This window comes from Nelumbo lutea, chromosome 1 (genome assembly GCF_056320005.1).
Source record: "Nelumbo lutea isolate HS-2025 chromosome 1, American lotus-T2T, whole genome shotgun sequence".
Taxonomy (NCBI): Eukaryota; Viridiplantae; Streptophyta; class Magnoliopsida; order Proteales; family Nelumbonaceae; genus Nelumbo; species Nelumbo lutea.
In genome coordinates this window covers 172,425,589-172,445,234 of record NC_142684.1, presented here as the reverse complement: position 1 = coordinate 172,445,234, position 19,646 = coordinate 172,425,589, and the positions used below count along the sequence as shown (strand labels likewise).

General features: G+C 38.6%; 1 protein-coding gene across 1 annotated transcript; it reads left to right on the top strand.

Annotated features, from left to right (window-relative positions):
- The first annotated feature begins 1,885 nt into the window (after positions 1-1,885).
- On the top strand, positions 1,886-12,456 carry LOC148879226 (FRIGIDA-like protein 4a). Its single transcript, XM_088960698.1, has 3 exons — positions 1,886-2,958; positions 9,059-9,234; positions 11,636-12,456. The coding sequence occupies exons 1-3, from the start codon at positions 2,076-2,078 to the stop codon at positions 12,140-12,142; spliced, it is 1,566 nt and encodes a 521-aa protein (XP_088816824.1). The 5' UTR covers positions 1,886-2,075; the 3' UTR covers positions 12,143-12,456.
- Positions 12,457-19,646: the final 7,190 nt, after the last annotated feature.

Sequence of the window (19,646 nt, the reverse complement as noted above, 5' to 3'; positions counted from 1 at the left end):
TTTTACATACACTTTTATAAATGTATAAAAGTGCTTTTGTAAAAGTATTTTCATAAAAGTACTTTTACAAATGCGTTTTTGTAAAAAAACTTTCACAAAAGTACTTTTATAAAATTCAACTAGAAATAATTTTCTAAGTGTTATTTTAAAATTCGATTAGGGATAATTTTGGAAGAAAAAATTGAATAAATGCTTATTGTATAAGTATTTAAAAAACTGAAAAATTGGGCTTAAAAAATAAATCCTTATTTTTAAAATAAGCACTTATTTTAGTCTTATTTCCCAAATACCAATAAGTACTTAATGTTCCAAATAAGCAATCCCAAACATGACGATAGAATTTCATCACCAATGGATATTCAATCTAAAGCTTTTTGTAAAACGCCTATCAAGCTATGCTCGAAGTTTGTTATTCGTAATAAAAAAAAATTGTGACGTGTTCTTTTATCAGTGGTTCGCATTTGTTTCAAAGTGGATTTAATGCACAGTAGATTTTGCCATAATTTAATCACTAAATGATAAAAAAACATTAATACTTTTTTTCTTATTATTACTTATAATGCATAATAAATACACGACCAAACCAAATACTTCTTTGACTTTGCCCTCATACTAAAATAGGAATCGATGAATTAATAAATAGGATATTTTGGTAAAAAAACAGTTGAATTGAAAGGCATATTCAAACCTTTTTAAAATTAATATAACAAAAGTGTATGAATTACACCATGAAGGTAAATTAGTGATAAAATTAGGCTGTGTTTGGTTTGAAAGAAAATGTAGGGAAAGGTAGGAAAGTCTATATAAGTTTGTTAAGGTTTTATTGCTTTTCCATTCCTTTCCCTACTTTTTCTTTTAAGCCAAACACAACCTTAATGTCACAACTGACAACTTTAGTATTGTTAAAGTCTATAGGACAACACACTTTGTGAAACATGAACAAATGAAAATAAATAGAACATATGACGTTTTTAATGTAATTGATTGAAATATTGATTTGATTTCATAAATGCATAATACCTAAACTTTTTAATTATCCCCATTTGAGAGCCTAAGCTTGTTGTATGATGGGGGTTAAATCTTAACTGGCTTATGTTTCACTGAAGAAAATTGTCCTAACTTTTTTATATATATTTTTTATTCTTTATATATTACAAATTAATAAATATGCATTATATATAAATATATATATTTATATTATATAATATATTATTTATTATTTAAAATATAATATTTTATATATATTTCCAGTGTTTTATTATATATGTATATATTTTTTATAATATATATTGTAAATAATAAAAGACCGATAAACAGAACCCATGATTAACCAAATTGGTCAACAGATTAACCAATCGACTTTGATTCAATTTCGATTAAAAAACCAATAACTTCAGTTTAGTTTAAAAAATAAGCCCACGGTTTAATTAACCAAACCGTGAACACCCCACCCTCACCCCTCACCCCTCACCCCTCACCCCTCACCCTGCCTAAGCAACATCCCTACCCTTCCCGAAAAATAAAAAAGTATTAATAGACTGAAAAAACAATATAAAAAAAAATCCTTATAAAAATAATATAAAAAAACGGAGGGAGCTGCAATTCAGATTTCGAGGGGGATTATAGCCTAAAAACCCATATAAAAAACGGAGAAATACGGACACACCCAATCACAGCAAAAAATTACCGGTTACGGCACCTTTGTGGGTTGACACTGTATCAACACGATACCGACAAAAAGAGTTGGATTTCTTTCGTTGAAAGGAGAACTGGAGAAGGATGACGACGAGTGCAAGACCAAAGCCAAATGTATATCGTATCTCCAAACGCCACTTAAGTCCAAAACCGGCTCCTACATTACTTGTTGGCGTCAAATATTTGAAGACATTATCCACGTGTCATTTTTAGAATCTCCCCTGTCATCAAACTCGTACCATTTTCCCTCCATCTTGCTTTATTATCACCCATCACCAGCACACCTCCTTTTTCTGGCCTTCTTTGTCAGAACCTCCCACTTCTTCCATTTTCTAGGGTTTCTCTCTCTCCCTTCTTGCAGAGCTGCAAGGGAAAACAAAATGGGGTCTGTCGCCTTACCGGGCGAGATGCTACAGACCAGCTTCGAAGATTTTCAACAGCAGACATCGTTGATGACAAGTTGTACTCTGTTATGGAAGGAGCTCTCTGATCACTTCTCCTCGTTAGAGCAAGATCTCCTGAAGAAATCTGAAGCTTTGAAGGAGAAGATTCAGAACCTAGATAACAAGACTAAGGAAACCCTTGACGTTCTTGAGAAGCGTGAGGTTTCCATCGATGGAACCGTTGAACAGGCGCTTGCCAAAGTTGAGGAACGCAAGGAGGCGGCTTTGATTGCGATGCAGAAAGGCGGGAAGGAGCAGTTTGGTGATGGTGAAGATGGTGCTCTATTGAAGTTGAGATCCTTTTGTACGAAGATGGATTCTGCGGGTTTTTGGAAGTTTGTGACTGTCAGGAAGAAAGAAATAGACGCGCTTCGAGTTAAGATCCCATTAGCGTTGTCTGATTGCATCGATCCTCCGAAGTTTGTTATTGAGGCGATTTCGGAGGTTTTCCCTGTTGACAAGAGGGCTGAGAAGACTGAGCGGACGAACGATCTGGGTTGGGCTTGTGTGTTGATTCTGGAGTCGCTCATTCCTGTTGTGGCGGATCCTGTTCTTGGGAATTCACGCCCCGTAGTGACGCCGAAGGTGAAGGAAACGGCAAAGGAGATTGCTGCTACTTGGAAGGAGAGTTTGGAGCAGAGTGGAGGGATCGAAAATGTCAAAACGCCGGATGTTCACACGTTTATACAGCACTTGGTGACCTTCGGGATTGTCTCCAAGGAGGACGCCGATTTGTATCGGAAGATCGTGGTTGCTAATGCTTGGCGGAAGCAGATGCCCAAACTTGCGGTTTCACTTGGACTAGGAGATAAAATGGCTGGTACGTTATTGGCAAACATGTTTTTATCTTGTTTCTGGAGAGGAATAGGACTGCTAGATCTGTTTGGATTTTCCTTGTCTCATGTCCTCTATTCTCTGATTGTGATTAACTGATTATAAACCAGAAGTGGCTTTCTTCTCTTTTCGAATTTGTCTTTTGGATTTCTGTGGACGTGTTAATTTAATTTGGCTCATTGATACTCTATTTGAGTACGGAGTAGAGTTTCCAAGAGGAGTAGAGGTCCAAGATATCCAAATCACTGCTTGGTCTGTATGTAGCATAAAAAGTTAAACGAAGCAGATCGAACCGAGAAACAGGGGTTGGGTTAAGGCTGATAAAAAACAGGGTTAGTTTTTTTCGTTTGTTGGAACCTAAACAAGAAATCTTATCAACAGTTGCTTTCTTCTTCTCCCTTTGATACCTAAGGTTATTGACTTTCATCTATATCATAGTAGAGATTCAGGAGAGCAACTGCTTGAAAACTATAATCAATTAGATACTAAAAGTTCTTTTTTTTTTTTTTTGGAAGAAATTAGATACTACAAGTTATGCCACACCTGCAAGGCTGCAGATTAGTATATATTTTATGGAAAACTCTATGATCCGGAAAGACATGATACTGGAAAAGCATTGACCAATCAACCCCCAACCTCCGTGAATTTTGATGAAAACCCACCTGTTGGGTACCATTGTTATTATGCCGGTTGGTTGGTTATAAGTTTTTCCGGTATCATGTTTTTCTGGCATCATAGTCGAACCATATTTTATATATTTCTCTAATGTAATGTGTATTGCAAAGTTTGGATATCTTATCATCCATTGACTTGCTACAATATACAGGGGTCAAGGGTCAATGTTCAAGAACCTGGAGTGTATGTCACCACGAAAACTGAGTAGCTTGATCGAACCTTCTTTGGCTGAGGTTTAACCTACTTTTCTGAAAGTGAATATTAGGATTTTTTTTTGACATTTAATTTACCATACTGCCTTATAAGTTAACTGGTTGGTTTTCCACCTCATGCCAGTTGATAATGCATACCTGTATCTGTTATTAGACTGAGAACTCAGTCCAATTTAATTTACCAAAATACTGTCTTATTTGTTAACTGGTTGGTTTTCACTTCATGCCAGTTGGTAATGCATACCTGTATCGGTTTTTAGACTGAGACACTTGGCCCAATTCCTCGGCAATCCGTGACTTGGCCAACTGGTTAGTATTTATAAAAAAGATCTAGCCAACTGGTTCATTTTCCAGATGGTGATGGATCTGGAGATTGTTAAGGATTACTATGTCAGTGTCTTATGATTTTATAAAGCCTCTCGTGTATAAGATGATTCCTTGATGTTTGAGAGGCATTAAGGCTCAGAAGCCTTGAAGCATATTCATCTCTTTTAGGTACTTTTTTCTACATTTCTAAACATATCTTATTTTCATATACATGCTGCTTGGAAGGGGAAGTCAGTGTTGTTGGTTCACTTATCAATGCAGTGAGGTGATGACTAGTTGATAAAAGGATATGTTCTAAATTTAAGCTGTTGATATAATGTCCAAGTAGGTTAATATAGACTATAATTGTGTAAGAAAAGAATGACATTGAACATTTAGTTTATAGTTTTTGTTTTGCAAACAAAGAAAAAGTTAGGTTGGATAATATTGGATGGAGAACCATAGCCTTTGTTTTCCAAAGAAAGAATGCGACCTGGACTATTTGATGTGCCCTTTGTATGCGACATGGCAACTCCATAGCAATGAACTATTGATTCGAAGAAAAGCTAAAAGAACTCCTCCACTGCCATCTCTTACTTTATGCCTTCTTCTATTTTTAGCTATCACCTTCCAATCATGTTCAATCATAAATATTTTGAAGCATATCTTGAATATAACAAAATGCAAATAAATAAATTTCATACTAATGATTAAAGATACAAACAAACAAATAAAGCTTTACAATGACTTTGTCGTTGACTAGTTTTTTTTAAATGAATAGTGATAGTTTTATTGCTTCAAAAGATATTGGATACAACAGATTACAAAGAATCTTAAAAGGAAAAGACAAGCATTACAGCTGAGCCCCAAACAAGAGTTCCCTAGTTGCCCCTTGCTTGGCTAAACCATCAGCGAAAGCATTAGCTGATCTCCCCACCCAATATGTACTATCAGACATATTCCTTCTTAGCCACTTAAATTCTTTGACTTCATTTCTGTAGCACCATGTAGTTTCTTCAGGGTTCTGCAACCACCCCACCACCACCTTGGAGTCCCCTTTTATAACAAGCTGTCTGACACCCAACTGATTTGCAAGTTTCACTCCTTGTAAGGCTGCTAATGGTTCTTCTCTGATTGAATCCCCAAATCCCAAAGGACCTGAATAGAGAAGTACAATATCTCCGGCCTCATTTGTCAATACCCCCGCCTCTCATTCCAAAGTGCCTTGGGTTACCCTGACTACTACCATCAAAGTTCAGTTTCATTGAACCTTCAGGCGGTGGAATCCATCTTGTAGTTGCCTTAGTCTTCCTAGAAGAGCACCTTTCTACTGCTAGCCAATTTTTCCATAAGTCTGAAAAGGAAAAGTGATGGAAAAGTTCTAGAGTCTTTAGCTAGTGGATTGCCCTATTCAACACACAATCCTTAGATCGTGGCTGCTCCTCTCCTTTTCTTGGAATATTTTGGCATTCCTTTCTTCCCAAATTGTCCATAGCAAGGCTGATCTAACACATATCCACATGATTCTCCCTCTTTTTTGGGGCCATATGAAGAATTAGGTTGACTAGTTGACCTAGTTGAAGTTAGTCTGGCCCTTAACTGGCTAGTTGGTTGACTAGTTGTCATTTTGGTAACAACAATGGGGGTTTAGTACATTGAATGTTGCAAGCAGACTTAGGCATTATCAATAACATTTTACCAGCCATAAAGGTTGGTTATTTTCAAAAGAAGCCCGGTTGGAAAGGATGCTTTTGAGTGGTCTAAACAGATATTCAACAAGGTATATAAAATATGTGTATGCAATAGCTATGGCATCCTAGTTGAGTCTTTGTTAGTGGTTATGCTAATTGACCAACTCTTTTTCCCCTTGAATTTCTTTGAGAATTTAATTTTGTTTTAACATGTTTAAAATATGTGTTCCCATCTCCTGTGTGATAATTCAATTATTTTCTTTGCCTCCTTGGAGAACATGATTCTGCTTAAACATTTTGTTGGACAACATAGAGTTATGCAATGTTTTAAAAACCAACTCTGAGGTGGAACCGTTTTTCCTTCGAGTCATGGGTCCCCAGTTTGACCGTCTAGGTCGAATGGGTGAGACCACGTCACTAATTCGTTGGGTGCTTCATTTTTTTAGTTTTTTATTTTCAAATTTGTTAGGGGGGGTCTGTTTAAGGCTCGTGTACCCCTTGAAACAGGTCAACTGCTGAAACCTATCCAAAAGTAAATGCATTGATGGGTCATCAATATGATATTTATTGGTTGATTCGTTGTGAAATTTCAATCCTTGATCTACATGCATATGTGTGTAGGTATGTCTACAAACATGTATTTTATCTATCAAAATGTATAATTATTTTTTAGATGTAATATATGTATATATAAATATTATTTTATATTTAATTTATATTTATATTTTTATTTGTAAAAAAAGATAAAAATCATAATTTAAGTCCAAAAATGTTTTTTTTTGGGTGAAAATAGCAGGGCAAGGTGCCTATGATCCCTTGGGATGCATAGATCTTGAAAAGTTATCCAAAATAAAAAAACCACCCCAATCAGACATGAAATAATAAAATGGGATCTTTCTAAGATTGTTCACATGAAATAATAAATGGTTATGGACTAATAAATCCTTTTAAACATTTATAAAAAATGGCAAATAGACCCTTTGCAAAACGCCTTGATGATAATAAGCTGAAAGGACCCATGCATTGACTGGAGACGTAACCTAAATATTTTCCTGGCTTCCAAAAATTGGACAAAATTATGAACTAGAAGTCTCTGGATCCTCTCGGTGAAAGAGCCAATGAGACTAGGAGAAAAGAGTATGCAAAATGGGAGTAAAACTCTTCTTATCGTTGTTACATATTGGTGTCCCTAAACAACTCTATCATGAAACAATTTGATGAGCTTACATCTTGCAAAGGGATTCTATATAGTCTAAAGTCTATGTACAAGGAGAAAAACTGTTATGCTTGTCAAAAGGTTCTCAAATCACTGATAATCACTAGAATGGCCGAGAATCAACTAGTTCATGACCGTGTCATTGAAGATGATAGGGTTATTAATGAACCAGAGGCTCTTGTTAGTAAGTTGAACTCCGATATCAATATAGATGCTATACTCAATTCCATACCTCATTCTTCAATTGGTTCGTTATGTACTACAACATGAACAAGTTGAAGGTCACCTTGCAAGAGCCCAACAATATGTTGTAGAGAGCCAAGGAACTAATTAAGGACTGGTTGGTAGCCATGATTGTTGAAGGTAGCAACAAGTTCAGTAATGAAAAGAGGAAAAGGAAAAAGAAGTAACAAAAGAAGGGAGGCAAATCCAAGAAGCAGAAGAAAGACAAATCATCTAATGAGTGTCACTTATGTAAGCAAACAAGAAATTGAAAGAGGAATTGTCCTCAATATCTGGGCTTGTTTTTTTGGGAATATCTGGACTTGTTGAAGAAGAAGAAAGAAGATATGTCCGAATCTCTGGTTATAGAAACTAATATGTTGGTTACTTCTGCCATTCTAGTGTATTGACTCTATGGCTTTAACTCATGCTTGTAATAGCACTAAAATGACATGGGCTTATGCTTGTGTCATCGACCTGAAGTTGTTGATACTTTGTCAGCGAACCCTTATAGGGGGAAAAAACCTCATGTAAGATGGTGATCACGAAAGGGGGCTTCATTTCATAAAGAGCTCATTTTTGGAGCTGTTTTGAATTGGAATATAGTATGCCATGTGTTTGTTTTATGTTAATATTCTTTAGTTGGTTAAAAGTTGAAACTAGTTGAATTGCCATTTGATGTGTATATCCTCTAGTGGATACTCACTGAAAATATGAACTACAAAAGCCAAAATTTCAGCTCACTTGGCTTAGAGAGTTGCCTTCTACTTTGGCAAATTGCTGGTTCACACTAGGTTGGTTGTGTTTTTTCCTATTAAGATGATTGAGTTTGACAGCCAGGTTACCTAAGCATTGGGTGAGAAAGATTGGGCCAGGGCATTACTGATCGTCCTACTTCAACCTCTGAGGTTTGCCTTCTATATAATCTCCAAGTCATTGTTCTGGGAACCTGACAAATCTGGTCAAACAAGAGAAGATATTAAAATTGTCCCCTCTCACCCTTCACCATATCAATACCCCTCTATTTGTCAAGTGTGGAACATATTGTTCATCTCTAGACAAGCTAGGACTTGCAGGCTTTCCCAGTGCAACTATGGCTGCTTTATTGGAAACAAAGCCTCCCTTGGGAGGTTTTGTGACATTTAGGAGTCCTGTTTTCAAGTATAATGAAAGAGCAATTGATTATCAGATATAGTGGTAGAACAAATATATCTAACTTGCTATCTAAAGGCAGTCAAACTCATTGATTTATCCACGAATGTTATATGCAAACATATGTTATGTCTTTCTAGTTTGTATGCTAACAAATGTTTCTAACTTGCTATCTAAAGGCTTTAAGCTGTTGTATTGGATTTTAATCTTTCCTGAATTTAAGGATTTTTCCAAAGAAACATTTGGTGGGCTTTGGTCTTCTAACTGGATAATGTTGAGGCTGGCCTTCTAGCTGGATTCTAAAGAATCATTTGTGTTTTCCTTTGGGTGATTTCTCATCACCGTGGTTGATTGTAATCTTTGTTTTTATTTTAATGGATTTTTTATTTCTTGTTTATTATAAAAAAGTCCATACGCAAGCATAAATCCTAAAATTTGTCTTGTGTTATTGATGTTTTGTTTCCCATCAGGGGGATATATCATCATATAAGCTGCTTTTTAATGTGGTTTCATTTGGATTCAGTTACTAGATGTAATATGCCCATAAGACCATTAATGGGAAGAGCTAGGGTTGTTGACAGGTAAATACTCTGTTCTCCTTTTTACTTGCAGACATGATTGAAGAATTAATTAGTAGAGGGCAGCAGGTTGATGCAGTGCATTTTACCTACGAGGTCGGTCTTGTAGACAAGTTTCCACCTATTCGACTACTAAAGGCTTACTTGAAGGATTCAAAGAAGGTTGCAAATTCTATTTTGGAGGGTCGTAACAACCCTGGAAAAGCAGCGGTATGTCTGACCCATTCAAGCTGAATGCTGTGCCTATAGCTTTAATTTAAGTGGTTCTGCCTTTGATTTCACTGTTTTTTTTTTCTTTTTTGAATTTTACTTTTCTTAGGTTGAACAAAACCAAATTTAGATACTTCGAGTTCAGACAATTGTTCTAAAAGCTCTAGGTGCAAAAAAAAAAAAAAGCACAAAGGGTTATTTTTTTGTGTCCAAGCAAGGCACAGGGCGCAAAAATTTTAAAATATCAAAAAATGCAACAAGTTCAAAATAAATAAAAAATATTAATTAAAACTGCAAGCATTAATTTTAAACTAAATTCTTTAAAAAGCCTGTTAACTCTAATTAAATATATAAACATAACATAATACTAAATTCTTTTTATTTCTTTTCCAATCACATTACTTTAAATAGCTAATGTGCTGTGAAACATTTTGCATTCCCAATTCTACAAGACAAGTGAAAAAATTAATTGAGGTGCACACCTGAGCTGAGGCACAAGGTGCAAGCTTTGAAATGTGCATCGCCTGTGTGCCTTTTAAATCACTTCTTCAGACACATAGGAAGGTTTAGGAGACGGAATTGAACCTTTGAACATGTTGCATGGACTCTCCTAATTGGATTTAGTTAGTATCCATGTCATATTTGCATTGCATTCTGGAACTCCATAGATTCTCAAGTCCCTTTTTGTTTGCTATGCAAATCTGAACCAGATACAAATTTTGCACCCGGTTCAGTTTTGTATCCGTTTGTTTGTAATCATGATTTGCATTCATCTAATGCAAAATTTCTTCTTTTTATCTAATTTGCACTCATTGGAAGTGCAAATTTTGCATTTCAACAACTGATGCAAAAGTTGTACCACCTTCTACATACCATAATTCTCTCTCATTTAAAGTGGGGGCTACTAGCTTCCTACCTCACTTCTAGACAAATTACCCAGCCTCCATTCTCTTGCATGTAATGTGGGGACAACATCTTCCTACAAGACAGTCAAATATGAAGTAAACCGGAATTTACACAGCCTATTTGCACTCCCATGCATTTAGCTAATACAAATGAAATTGGGACTGCAGCCAAACTGCACCTAAGGGACACTCCTATCATCATCATATGTACCACTTTTTTTTGTCTTAGCTTATTTGAGTTTAACATGAACAGCTAAAGACAGCCAACTTTTTTTATGGGTATATAATGTTAGAATTAAACAAAATGATATTGTATAATTTTTATGTAGATGCGTCTGTGAGTCCATATTCTTTCATCTTGCCAAGGCAGACTCTTGAAAACACGTTACTCCAACTCCTATGTCCATGTCCATGCAACTCTATGTATGATACTAAATTAAATTAATGACCTGTAATATTGTTGAAATATCTGATTTTTTTCTATAACACGTTTAGTCTACCACTAATATAATGATGTAATCCTACCAAAAAAAAGTATAGTGATGTAGTATAACACAACTGAAAATTCTAGCTGTGGTGCTTGTTTCTTGACCCTGCCACCAGAAGGGAAGGGGGAAGTGTAGTATTGGTTGGATATAGAATTGCTACTTCTAAGGCACACGCTTATCAGAGATACATGGTGAATGATGGCTGAGAAAAGGGGTGGATTTGTGTCCGGGTCCATCTGATTTCTCCATCTTTGTGACTATGCCCCTATTGATAATTTCTGATTTGGTTCCCATTGCCTGCAACTGGGGAATGCTTGTGTGATATGTAAAATGATCAATGTATTTACACTTGACTATGGCAGTGCTTTTATGATGTTGGTTGGTTTTAGTTGAATTTGGGGCAAAACTTTGGGTATTGGTGAACTTGCTTGTATCATCATAATAAGATTAGTATTTTTATTTTAGTAAAATTTAGAATTTGTTTCTTTCATAGGGAATGAAAGCTTTGTTGTCTAAAGACCTTCATGAACATTATTCTAGAGAATAGTGGCATTTCAAGTGTTTTTTTTTTTTTCCATCAATATAGGGAGAGAAACCCCTGTCAAAAAAACTCCTGGAAGCATGGAAACATAACCTAATATATGTAAAGCAGTTTAAAAGCTGAGCAAAACAGTTGAGGGGTGGGGACCGATGATTACACTGAAGCTCCCAAACAATGTCTGACCCCCCTACTCCTAGCCAAATAGAAGTATTTGAAGTCAAGCCTTTTTCAGCCGGGATCTCTGTTTTTGGTGTTCGTGTTGATTTGAGAGGGGGGGGGGGGGGTTAAGTTTGCAACGCTTGTCTTCATTTTTCCTGTGATGGGCAAATAAAATCGGGTTAAGAACATTATGTTTGTCTGAAACAATCAAGGTAGGCAAGAAATATTCATATATTAATTTCTTTTGCACCGAGGCAGGAAGTTAACATATTAGCATACGTAAGATTTCACATTGATTTCCATTGCAGCATCTAGCTGGACGTAAGGAGCAGTCAGCACTTCGGGCTGTCATCAAGTGCATTGAAGAGTACAAACTTGAATCTGATTTTCCACCAGAAACTCTCCGGAAGCGCCTTGAACAACTAGAAAAGGCCAAGACTGAAAAGAAAAAGCCAGCTGCAGTTCCTGCCAACAAGAGAACACGAGCCAGTAATGGAGGCCCCATGCCGCCGGCCAAGGCTGGCCGCCTGGCAAATGCATATGTATCCTCTTTCCCAGCAGCCCCTACATTTGTGCGGTCTCCTTCCCATGGGCAATACCCTACTGGAGTCCCTCCTTACGCTTATGACAGATCAGCAGCACCGACCATGTATGGCAGCAGGAGTCCTCCAGCTGTTAGGGACCATTATGGTTACCCTCCAGAAGAAGCACCTCCTCTTGCTGGGTCTTATCCAGGAGCTCCCATAAATTATTCAGCGTATAGTGGCTATGGCAATGGTTTGGTACCGGGGTATCAACAGGCATACTACCGATAGGACATAAGGTCCGGATCATGCGAGAGATCAAAAAAGATGGTAACGCTGATGATGACCTCAACCTCTTTTGCTTCCAATGGTTTGTAGTCACTAACCATGTATGTATCTAAGTTTGTGTGTTGTGACTAATGGGTCTATATCTTGTTCAAAATGAAGTTGTATTTCTAGTCTTTGATCAAAACTTGTAGTATTAGGTGGTTGTGAAAAGTACTTAAAAAAAGACGGTTTAACTCAGACGACTCGGGGAACACCATTTGATGTAATTGCTATGTCAATGGGAAAGATCCAAGCAAGTCTTTGCTTTGTTTGAATAAGTGAAACAGATACTTTTAAGTTGAAGAGATCTCAGAGGGTGCCGTCCCTCTAGTTAAACCTCAGAGAGGTTCTTTCGAAGTCTCAAGTGTTGATAAAAGCAACCATTACTTAATATATGTGAAAAGGCCGACAGAATACAAATAAAACAACTCCTTATGTAAAGAATTACAAAAGAAATTTTTTCAACAAAGAAAGATTCAACAACTAAAAGAAAGCTCGATTCTTTGGGATCATTCCTTTCTTCAAATGGAACGAACAGAGATAGAATCAGACCGATTCTCGAAATGCCTTTCTGGATATTCTTCAATGTCCCGGCTATTCACGGGACATTGGCCATATTTGCTGACCGGATAATGAGTTCTGACCTTGCAAAACTTGTAATATTTGAATCTTCTACCTCCACAACAGTGCGACTACTTGTGTTTTATGAGGTTGCTACTTGCTACCATATCAGAGCTGGAACATATCGAATGTACTTGGATACAAATTCGATCTGTTAATATTCATATTGGATTCTGATGTTTGATACCATTTCCGAACTGAACTAATAATGATAAAAATATTACATAGTTATTGTTAAATGAATTGAATATTACTTTTCTATTGATGATGTAATGTAATCGCCAATAGGCAAAAAAAAAAAAAAAGAGCTTATTTTGTCTATATACGCAGCATTAACACAATACGTAGAATTTTATGCTGGGGATGCTAGAAGAAACTATATTATGGTGCTACGAGTCTTCTCAGGGGAAGGTGGGTAGCAGCTAGTACTAGGGTTGTAAAGTGGGTTGGGTTGCTCGTGGGCCGGCATGGCCCTGCATGACTATAGCAAGCGCGGCATATGGTGCTAGGTTTCTTCCTAACCTCCAAGCTGTGCTGAACTTGGGTTTTGAGGCTGGCGGCCAAATCTTCTAGTGATCTATGTGAGGCGAGGTGCTGAAGGCATCTTGGCCCACTAATTTTGCCAACTCAAATCTCAATTTTTAGTTTTTTCTAATTTATAAAAAATAAAATAAAATTAAAAATTATGCAAACTATAATTATATATTTTGATATGTAGAAATTAATTACATCATGGATTGACATTCAATCTGGTCAATTGAACTCCTGACTTTGCTACCCAGAGGGAAAAAGTGGGTAGGCACATCAGTTTTTAAAACAGTATCACAAACTGATATTTGATTGATATAAGCCCATGCTTGATTGGGATAACTTTGGCTGTTGAGGCCAACACAACAGCATAGACTATTGAGACTTTGAGAGCGTTTTTTGGTCTGGGCACGTTCACCTATTTACGTTCAGGTCAGCCAGACCACTTCCTATGATCCTTATTATACATTTTTTAGGCTATGTTTGGTTTGTGGGATGGGGATGAGAAAAAAGGAATATTCTAAAAATATTCATTTTCTCTTATTTGTTTTGAGAGAAATAGAGGGATGGGATGAAAAAAATGTGGGATGTGAGATTCCAAAAATGTGGAATCAGAGACGCATCAAAACAGTGCGACCCCGGTGGAAAAACTCGAGAAACCACTATTCATTACCTTCCAACGACGAAGGCGAACGACGACGAACAACGACAAAGATGAATGGCGATGAACAATGCAACCCAATCTATTCTCCATTGTTTTCTTCACCAGATACTGGAAAGGAACCACTGTTCATTGCCTTCCCCGTTTGAACGGAGGAGGTGACGGTGGCAAGAGAATCAGGCAGCGGCGATCTGCTACCCTACTACCTTCCCTGTTCTTTGTCTCTCCCTCCATCTTCCTCTTCTCTCTTTTCCCTCACCTTCTTTTTCTTCCTATTCTTCCTGTCTTCCTCCCTCACCTTCTTCTTCTTCTTCTTCTTCTAGCGAAGAACCAGGTCGTGATGTGTTTTTCCTATTATTTTCCCATATATAAAACCAAACACTGAAAAGTCCAATTTTTACACTTTTCCATCCCATCCCACCCAAAATTTCCCACAAACCAAACGGAGCCTTAATGTTCGGATTCATTTTCAAATTTGCCTGGTGATGCTTCCTCTCCTTAAGTCAATATTATTGCATTTTTTTTGTTTGATCACTCTTATCATTATCACTAGTATATTTGTCTCAATTTCCATTTTTATATCCTTTCTTCTATCCTTTCTTCTTGCCCATGATCCCCTCTAATTCGCTCAGGGACCCAACAACTCCCCATGGTGTTTCAAGTTTTTAAAATCAACACTCATTGTTGGCCTACAATTGGGTAAAGAAAGCATAATACGTTTTTCACATCCACCCTGTAGTGGTCACTATCAGTTAACACTTCATTATTCTCTATCCTCTTGGTGTTGAACTAATTCTAAATTTTTGCAGCATCCAGCTTTCAATTTTTTTTTTTGATACCTTTGATGCCCATAGCTTATCATGAGTATTATAAAAAAAGGTATTGTCTATTGATTTGAAAAATAGGATGAAGAAAGTATACGCTTTTGGTTCCCTAAAGCAAAAGGGGCATCATTGGGTTTAGGAACATATTTAGCCATGTGAGGTTACAAACAATCAGATCTTAATGGATTACTGGGATAGGGGAATATTTTTTCTAATAAGGCCATACTAGTGGAGGGGGCCCTACATTGCAGGGGCTCACTCATAAACTATTAGGCTCGAGTTCGATTCGAATTAGAGACTTGAGCTCAAGCTCAAGCTCGACTTGAGTCAAAAGCTCAAAAGTTTGAGCTTGGCTACCTTCGATTGCAGGTCTCTCAAGCAGTTGAGGTCGCTCTCAATTGTCGAGGTGCCAAATCAAGGTCTCCCTCAGCTATTGAAGTGTCGAGTTGAGGTTTCCTTAGCAGGTGAGGTGTCGAGCTAAGGTCTACCTTAGTTGACAAGGTGTCGAGTTGAGGTCTCCCTTAGTGGTCGAGGCGTCGTTTAGCTCAAGCTCGATTCGAATTAGAGACTTGAGCTTGAGCTCAGAAGTTCAAGCTCGGCTCAGCTCGAACTCGACTACTTTTGGTTGTAGGTCCCCTAGCAGTCGAGATGCTGAGTTGAGGTCTCCCTCAGTTGGAGAGAGAGTGACATTCTTGTAATTTATAAGGAGAGAGAGATGACATTCTTGTAATTTGTAAGAAAGAGAGAGGGAGTGGCATTCTTGTAATTTGAAAGAAAAAAGCAAGAAATAGAGAGTTGGTAGGAGAGAGTGACATTCTTGTAATTTGAAAGGAAAAAAAAGCAAAAGAGAGAGAGAAAGAGTTGGTAAATAGTGGCATTTTTATAATTTCTATGAAAAAAAGCAAAAAATACTATTAGATTCCATTTCCTTCATCCTCCGGCCTTCTTATGTACATATTTTAATTTAATATATTTATATAGATATAGATAACAGGGGAGCTATTAGTCCATTTTAAAACATAAGGGAGGTCTTAGCATTTAGTATAAATATGAGGGGAAGTTTAAATCTTTTACCCTAAAAATTATCATGTTGATGGCCCGCTAGTTGAGATTATCACTTGGCATCTTTTTGGGTATGGCGGTATAGGATTGATTGAACCTGCGTACCTACAAGTGCTTCATTGTAGGATCTGTGGACCTCAGGTGCACCCTACATTGTCTCCACCCCTCAATCCCCTTGGATGTTAAAAAAAGGGAAAATTTTCAATAAGTACCCTGTATAGTCCTAGTATCAATCTAGTACTTGAACCAAGGTTCAAAATATCGTTACGTATCGGCCCATATTGACCAATGCATATCGTATCGTGGCCTTCCCGATACGCCTCTACAGGGGGTGTTTTGGGTTAGACCATGGTTCAGAGGGTAGTCGGGCCTTAAATTGACCCCTGTAAACCAGATTTGAAAAAAATAAAAAAAAAACACAAAAAAAAGCATTGATACAGGCTGATATTGATACTTTGAAACTTGACATGAACTTTAAAATGCGACAATCTAGTCCTCAAACTTTCAATTTGCGACAATCCAGTACTTGGCGTTAACTCACCTTCAGTTAGAATGCTAAAAGACATAATTACCCACCTGTGTTTTTTACCAATGTATGGATTATTTTTTGAAATGACAAAATTGACCTCAACTATAACATCCTTTCTCTACAAGTGGGAACCACTGTTCACCCACTTGGTGCCCTGGAAAAGTTTAAATCAATGAGTCACACACCAAATATTGTTGTACAAAGATCTTCCCCATGTATTTTGGAAGAAATCGCAGGAACAAATCGCATTTGCTGTTGGTACCCCTTGTTTTTAACTCAATCGTTGCTAGAGAAGACGACCTCTTGTTGTCGGTGTCGGAGGAGACAACTAGAGAAGTTTATCTTTTGAAGAAGGTAGACGTGAGGTGTACAAAAAGAAAATTTCATTAAAAGTGACAAAGAGTTACATCATAAAAAAAAAATAAGGCTGAGCTCGGAGGCTGGACATATTACATATATACAAGGGGGGTCCAAGAAAAGAGGCAAGATACTCCGAACATCATGGGGCTACTCGACCCCACCACTAACCATCTCGATGGTATTGACATTGGCCCTAACAGCTTACTCATCGGCTACAGCTCCCTCATCAACCTCATCCTCAGAGTTAGACTCTAGATCGACCCGATTTGTCATCTCGTTCATGAAAGCCGATGACTTTATCTTGGAAAGGTTGACCTTGGGGTACACCGACTCTACCAGCATTTGACACAGCTTGAAACTGTAGTGGAAAGTGTCGGTGCCAAATTCCTCCCTTTCCTTCAAGAAGTCCGATGAAGTCTTGAACTCCTTAATAGCTCAGACCCTAGAAGGCTGGACCTCGTTGAGGAGTTGTGCCTCACGCTTGACAAATAGAGCTTCCTTCTCATGTAGCTCCTGGTTGAGCTTCTTGACGTGAAGTTCCAACTTATCTATCCGATTTCGTTTTGCGACTAGCTTGTTATTTAGGTTGCCGATGAATAAAATGACCCGTTCAACACAAGACTGGTACTCCCTCACTGCTACCTCAGCAGATTCAGTCCTCGTCAGATGCCTTTCGGATTGCCTGATCAGGGAGTGAGTCAAGGCGTTTGCCTACAAAAGAGACCAGAAGCTAAGTATAGAACATAGATAAGGAATAACATGACAAGGAGATTGAGAACTTACCATCATGAGACAGTGCATGATTTTGCCGCTGAGCTCGCCAGGACACGCTTTACAAAGTTCAGCAACCTTGTGGAAGACGACCTCCTTACTCTTAATCACGACGGTATGAAAATCCATGATGGTATGCCTCCCCTCGGGAATGTCCTCTATGTCCAAACTATCGGTCGTCGTGGTCCCGGGTGGTAGATGATGGCATGCCTCGGATGTCTGGGCTACCTTGGTCTCTAGTAAGGTCCTCTCCGGCTGATCTTCTCTGACCAGGTCAACCATCGGGACCGCCTCGGCAACACTCGATGTTGTAGGTTCGGGAGCTGATACCCAAGGTGCTTCCTCGTCGGCTACCTTTCTCTTCTTCTTCCTCCTCATGTTTTGAAGCAGTCCGGCAATTGGTATGCTTGAAATGTCTCCTATACGAGAAGCCTAAGAGTTAGTCGAACTAAAATAAAGTAAAGAAAGAGAATGCCCAATACTGAGACGATAACCTACCTGGAGGACCCTGCCTGGATAGGATCAGCTTCTCCATGGCCAAGAACTCACTTAGCATCAATTGCCGTTCCACAAGGTTCCACACTCTGGCCTGAAATTGCTTGCTCAAGGTCTCATCCCTAGAGTCTCTCACCCATCTCTCTATGACATCGAGAACGACCATCTACCAAGCAGCTTAAGGAAGAAATACTTCCTCTTCCAGGCCGACACTTTGGAAGGGAAGTCATGTAAAAGCTTGTACCCGCATTGGTAAGACAAATAGTAACTATCTCTACTCGAGGTGCTGGTAGGGTTGTGTTTTATTTGGCAGAGTTCGAAAAAAGTCCTAACATCTAGAAGAAGGCTGATATGATGATAAAGGGAAATTGTACTGATTAGAGTGCGGATTGAGTTTGGGTGTAGCTAATAGAGGCTAATATTGTATAGTTTAGGACTTCAGGGACAAACAAATGGAGAGGAAACTAGAGACCTGGCTTCAAAGCCTCCTCAAAGATGACAACTTCGTTCTCCTTATGCTCCCATGGGAACAACCCAAGATGAAGGGAGTAGCAAAATTGGTTGGGGATCCTATATTGAGCCACGAGTCTGTAAATCTCATTGGCAGAAAGTTCAGTGGGATCGAAGTGGTTCGACACCTTGGCCTTAGATGGCTGATGGGAAAACGAAGCCCCTTTATGGGAACCTCGTCAGTCTTGGACTGAGGACCCCTCCTTGGCCCAATCAGGCTGCCCCCTCTCCTCTCCAGACTCACTACTAGACATAATGGAAAAAGCAAGGGAAGACGACTCACTTAAGGAACGAAGTGATCGACCTCGCCGACCTGATCGAAAACTCCAACAACACCGAGCTCCGCAACCTCAATATGCACCAAAACTCAGTTAGGATGAAAGAAATGGGTCCCCGAGGGTCCTATTTATAACCGTTTAAGCTGAGCAACAAACGGTGTAGATCGAATAGATCCAACGATACCTAGGGGTGTGACTGTTCGTATTTCCAAGCAAAAATAGTTGAGCACATTTTTGACGTCCATAGAGCTTAATGCTCGTGTGATGTCTGCACGTACCCAAGAAGTGACCTCACCGCCAAGGTCAAACTAGTTGAGTCAACTAGACTTGAACCATTGGTTAAGCCATGACTGAACCAAAGTCCGAACCAAATCTCCTTGGTTCGATGATATTCTTGCCCTGAGCTGACCATGTCAGGCTCAAGAGTGGGGGGCAATTGATGTGGGATAATTTGGCCTATCAAATGATGTGACGACATGTGGAGTGACAAAACAATGAGGTGACACCTCAGCGACCTCGATGACCTCAGCAATCCCAGCTACGTCGCACACCTCGGGTCACCCAGCTAGACCGAGGCTCAAATAGCTCAACTATATGCACCAATTTGCCAAGCTGCCACACAACCTCCATCTAGAAGCAAGCCAATTGTCTCTGATCTCCTCGGGATCATGACACCATGTCAACGGAGTCCATCTTCTCCCTACCCGGTTTGGACGAACCTAGAGCCTTATTAGCTTACGCGAAGCTCATCTTTGGGTGTGAAACCAACTCTGGACTAGACGAGCTCGCCTATATAAAGGCCTCGCCTGTAGCTTCACAAGGTACGCGT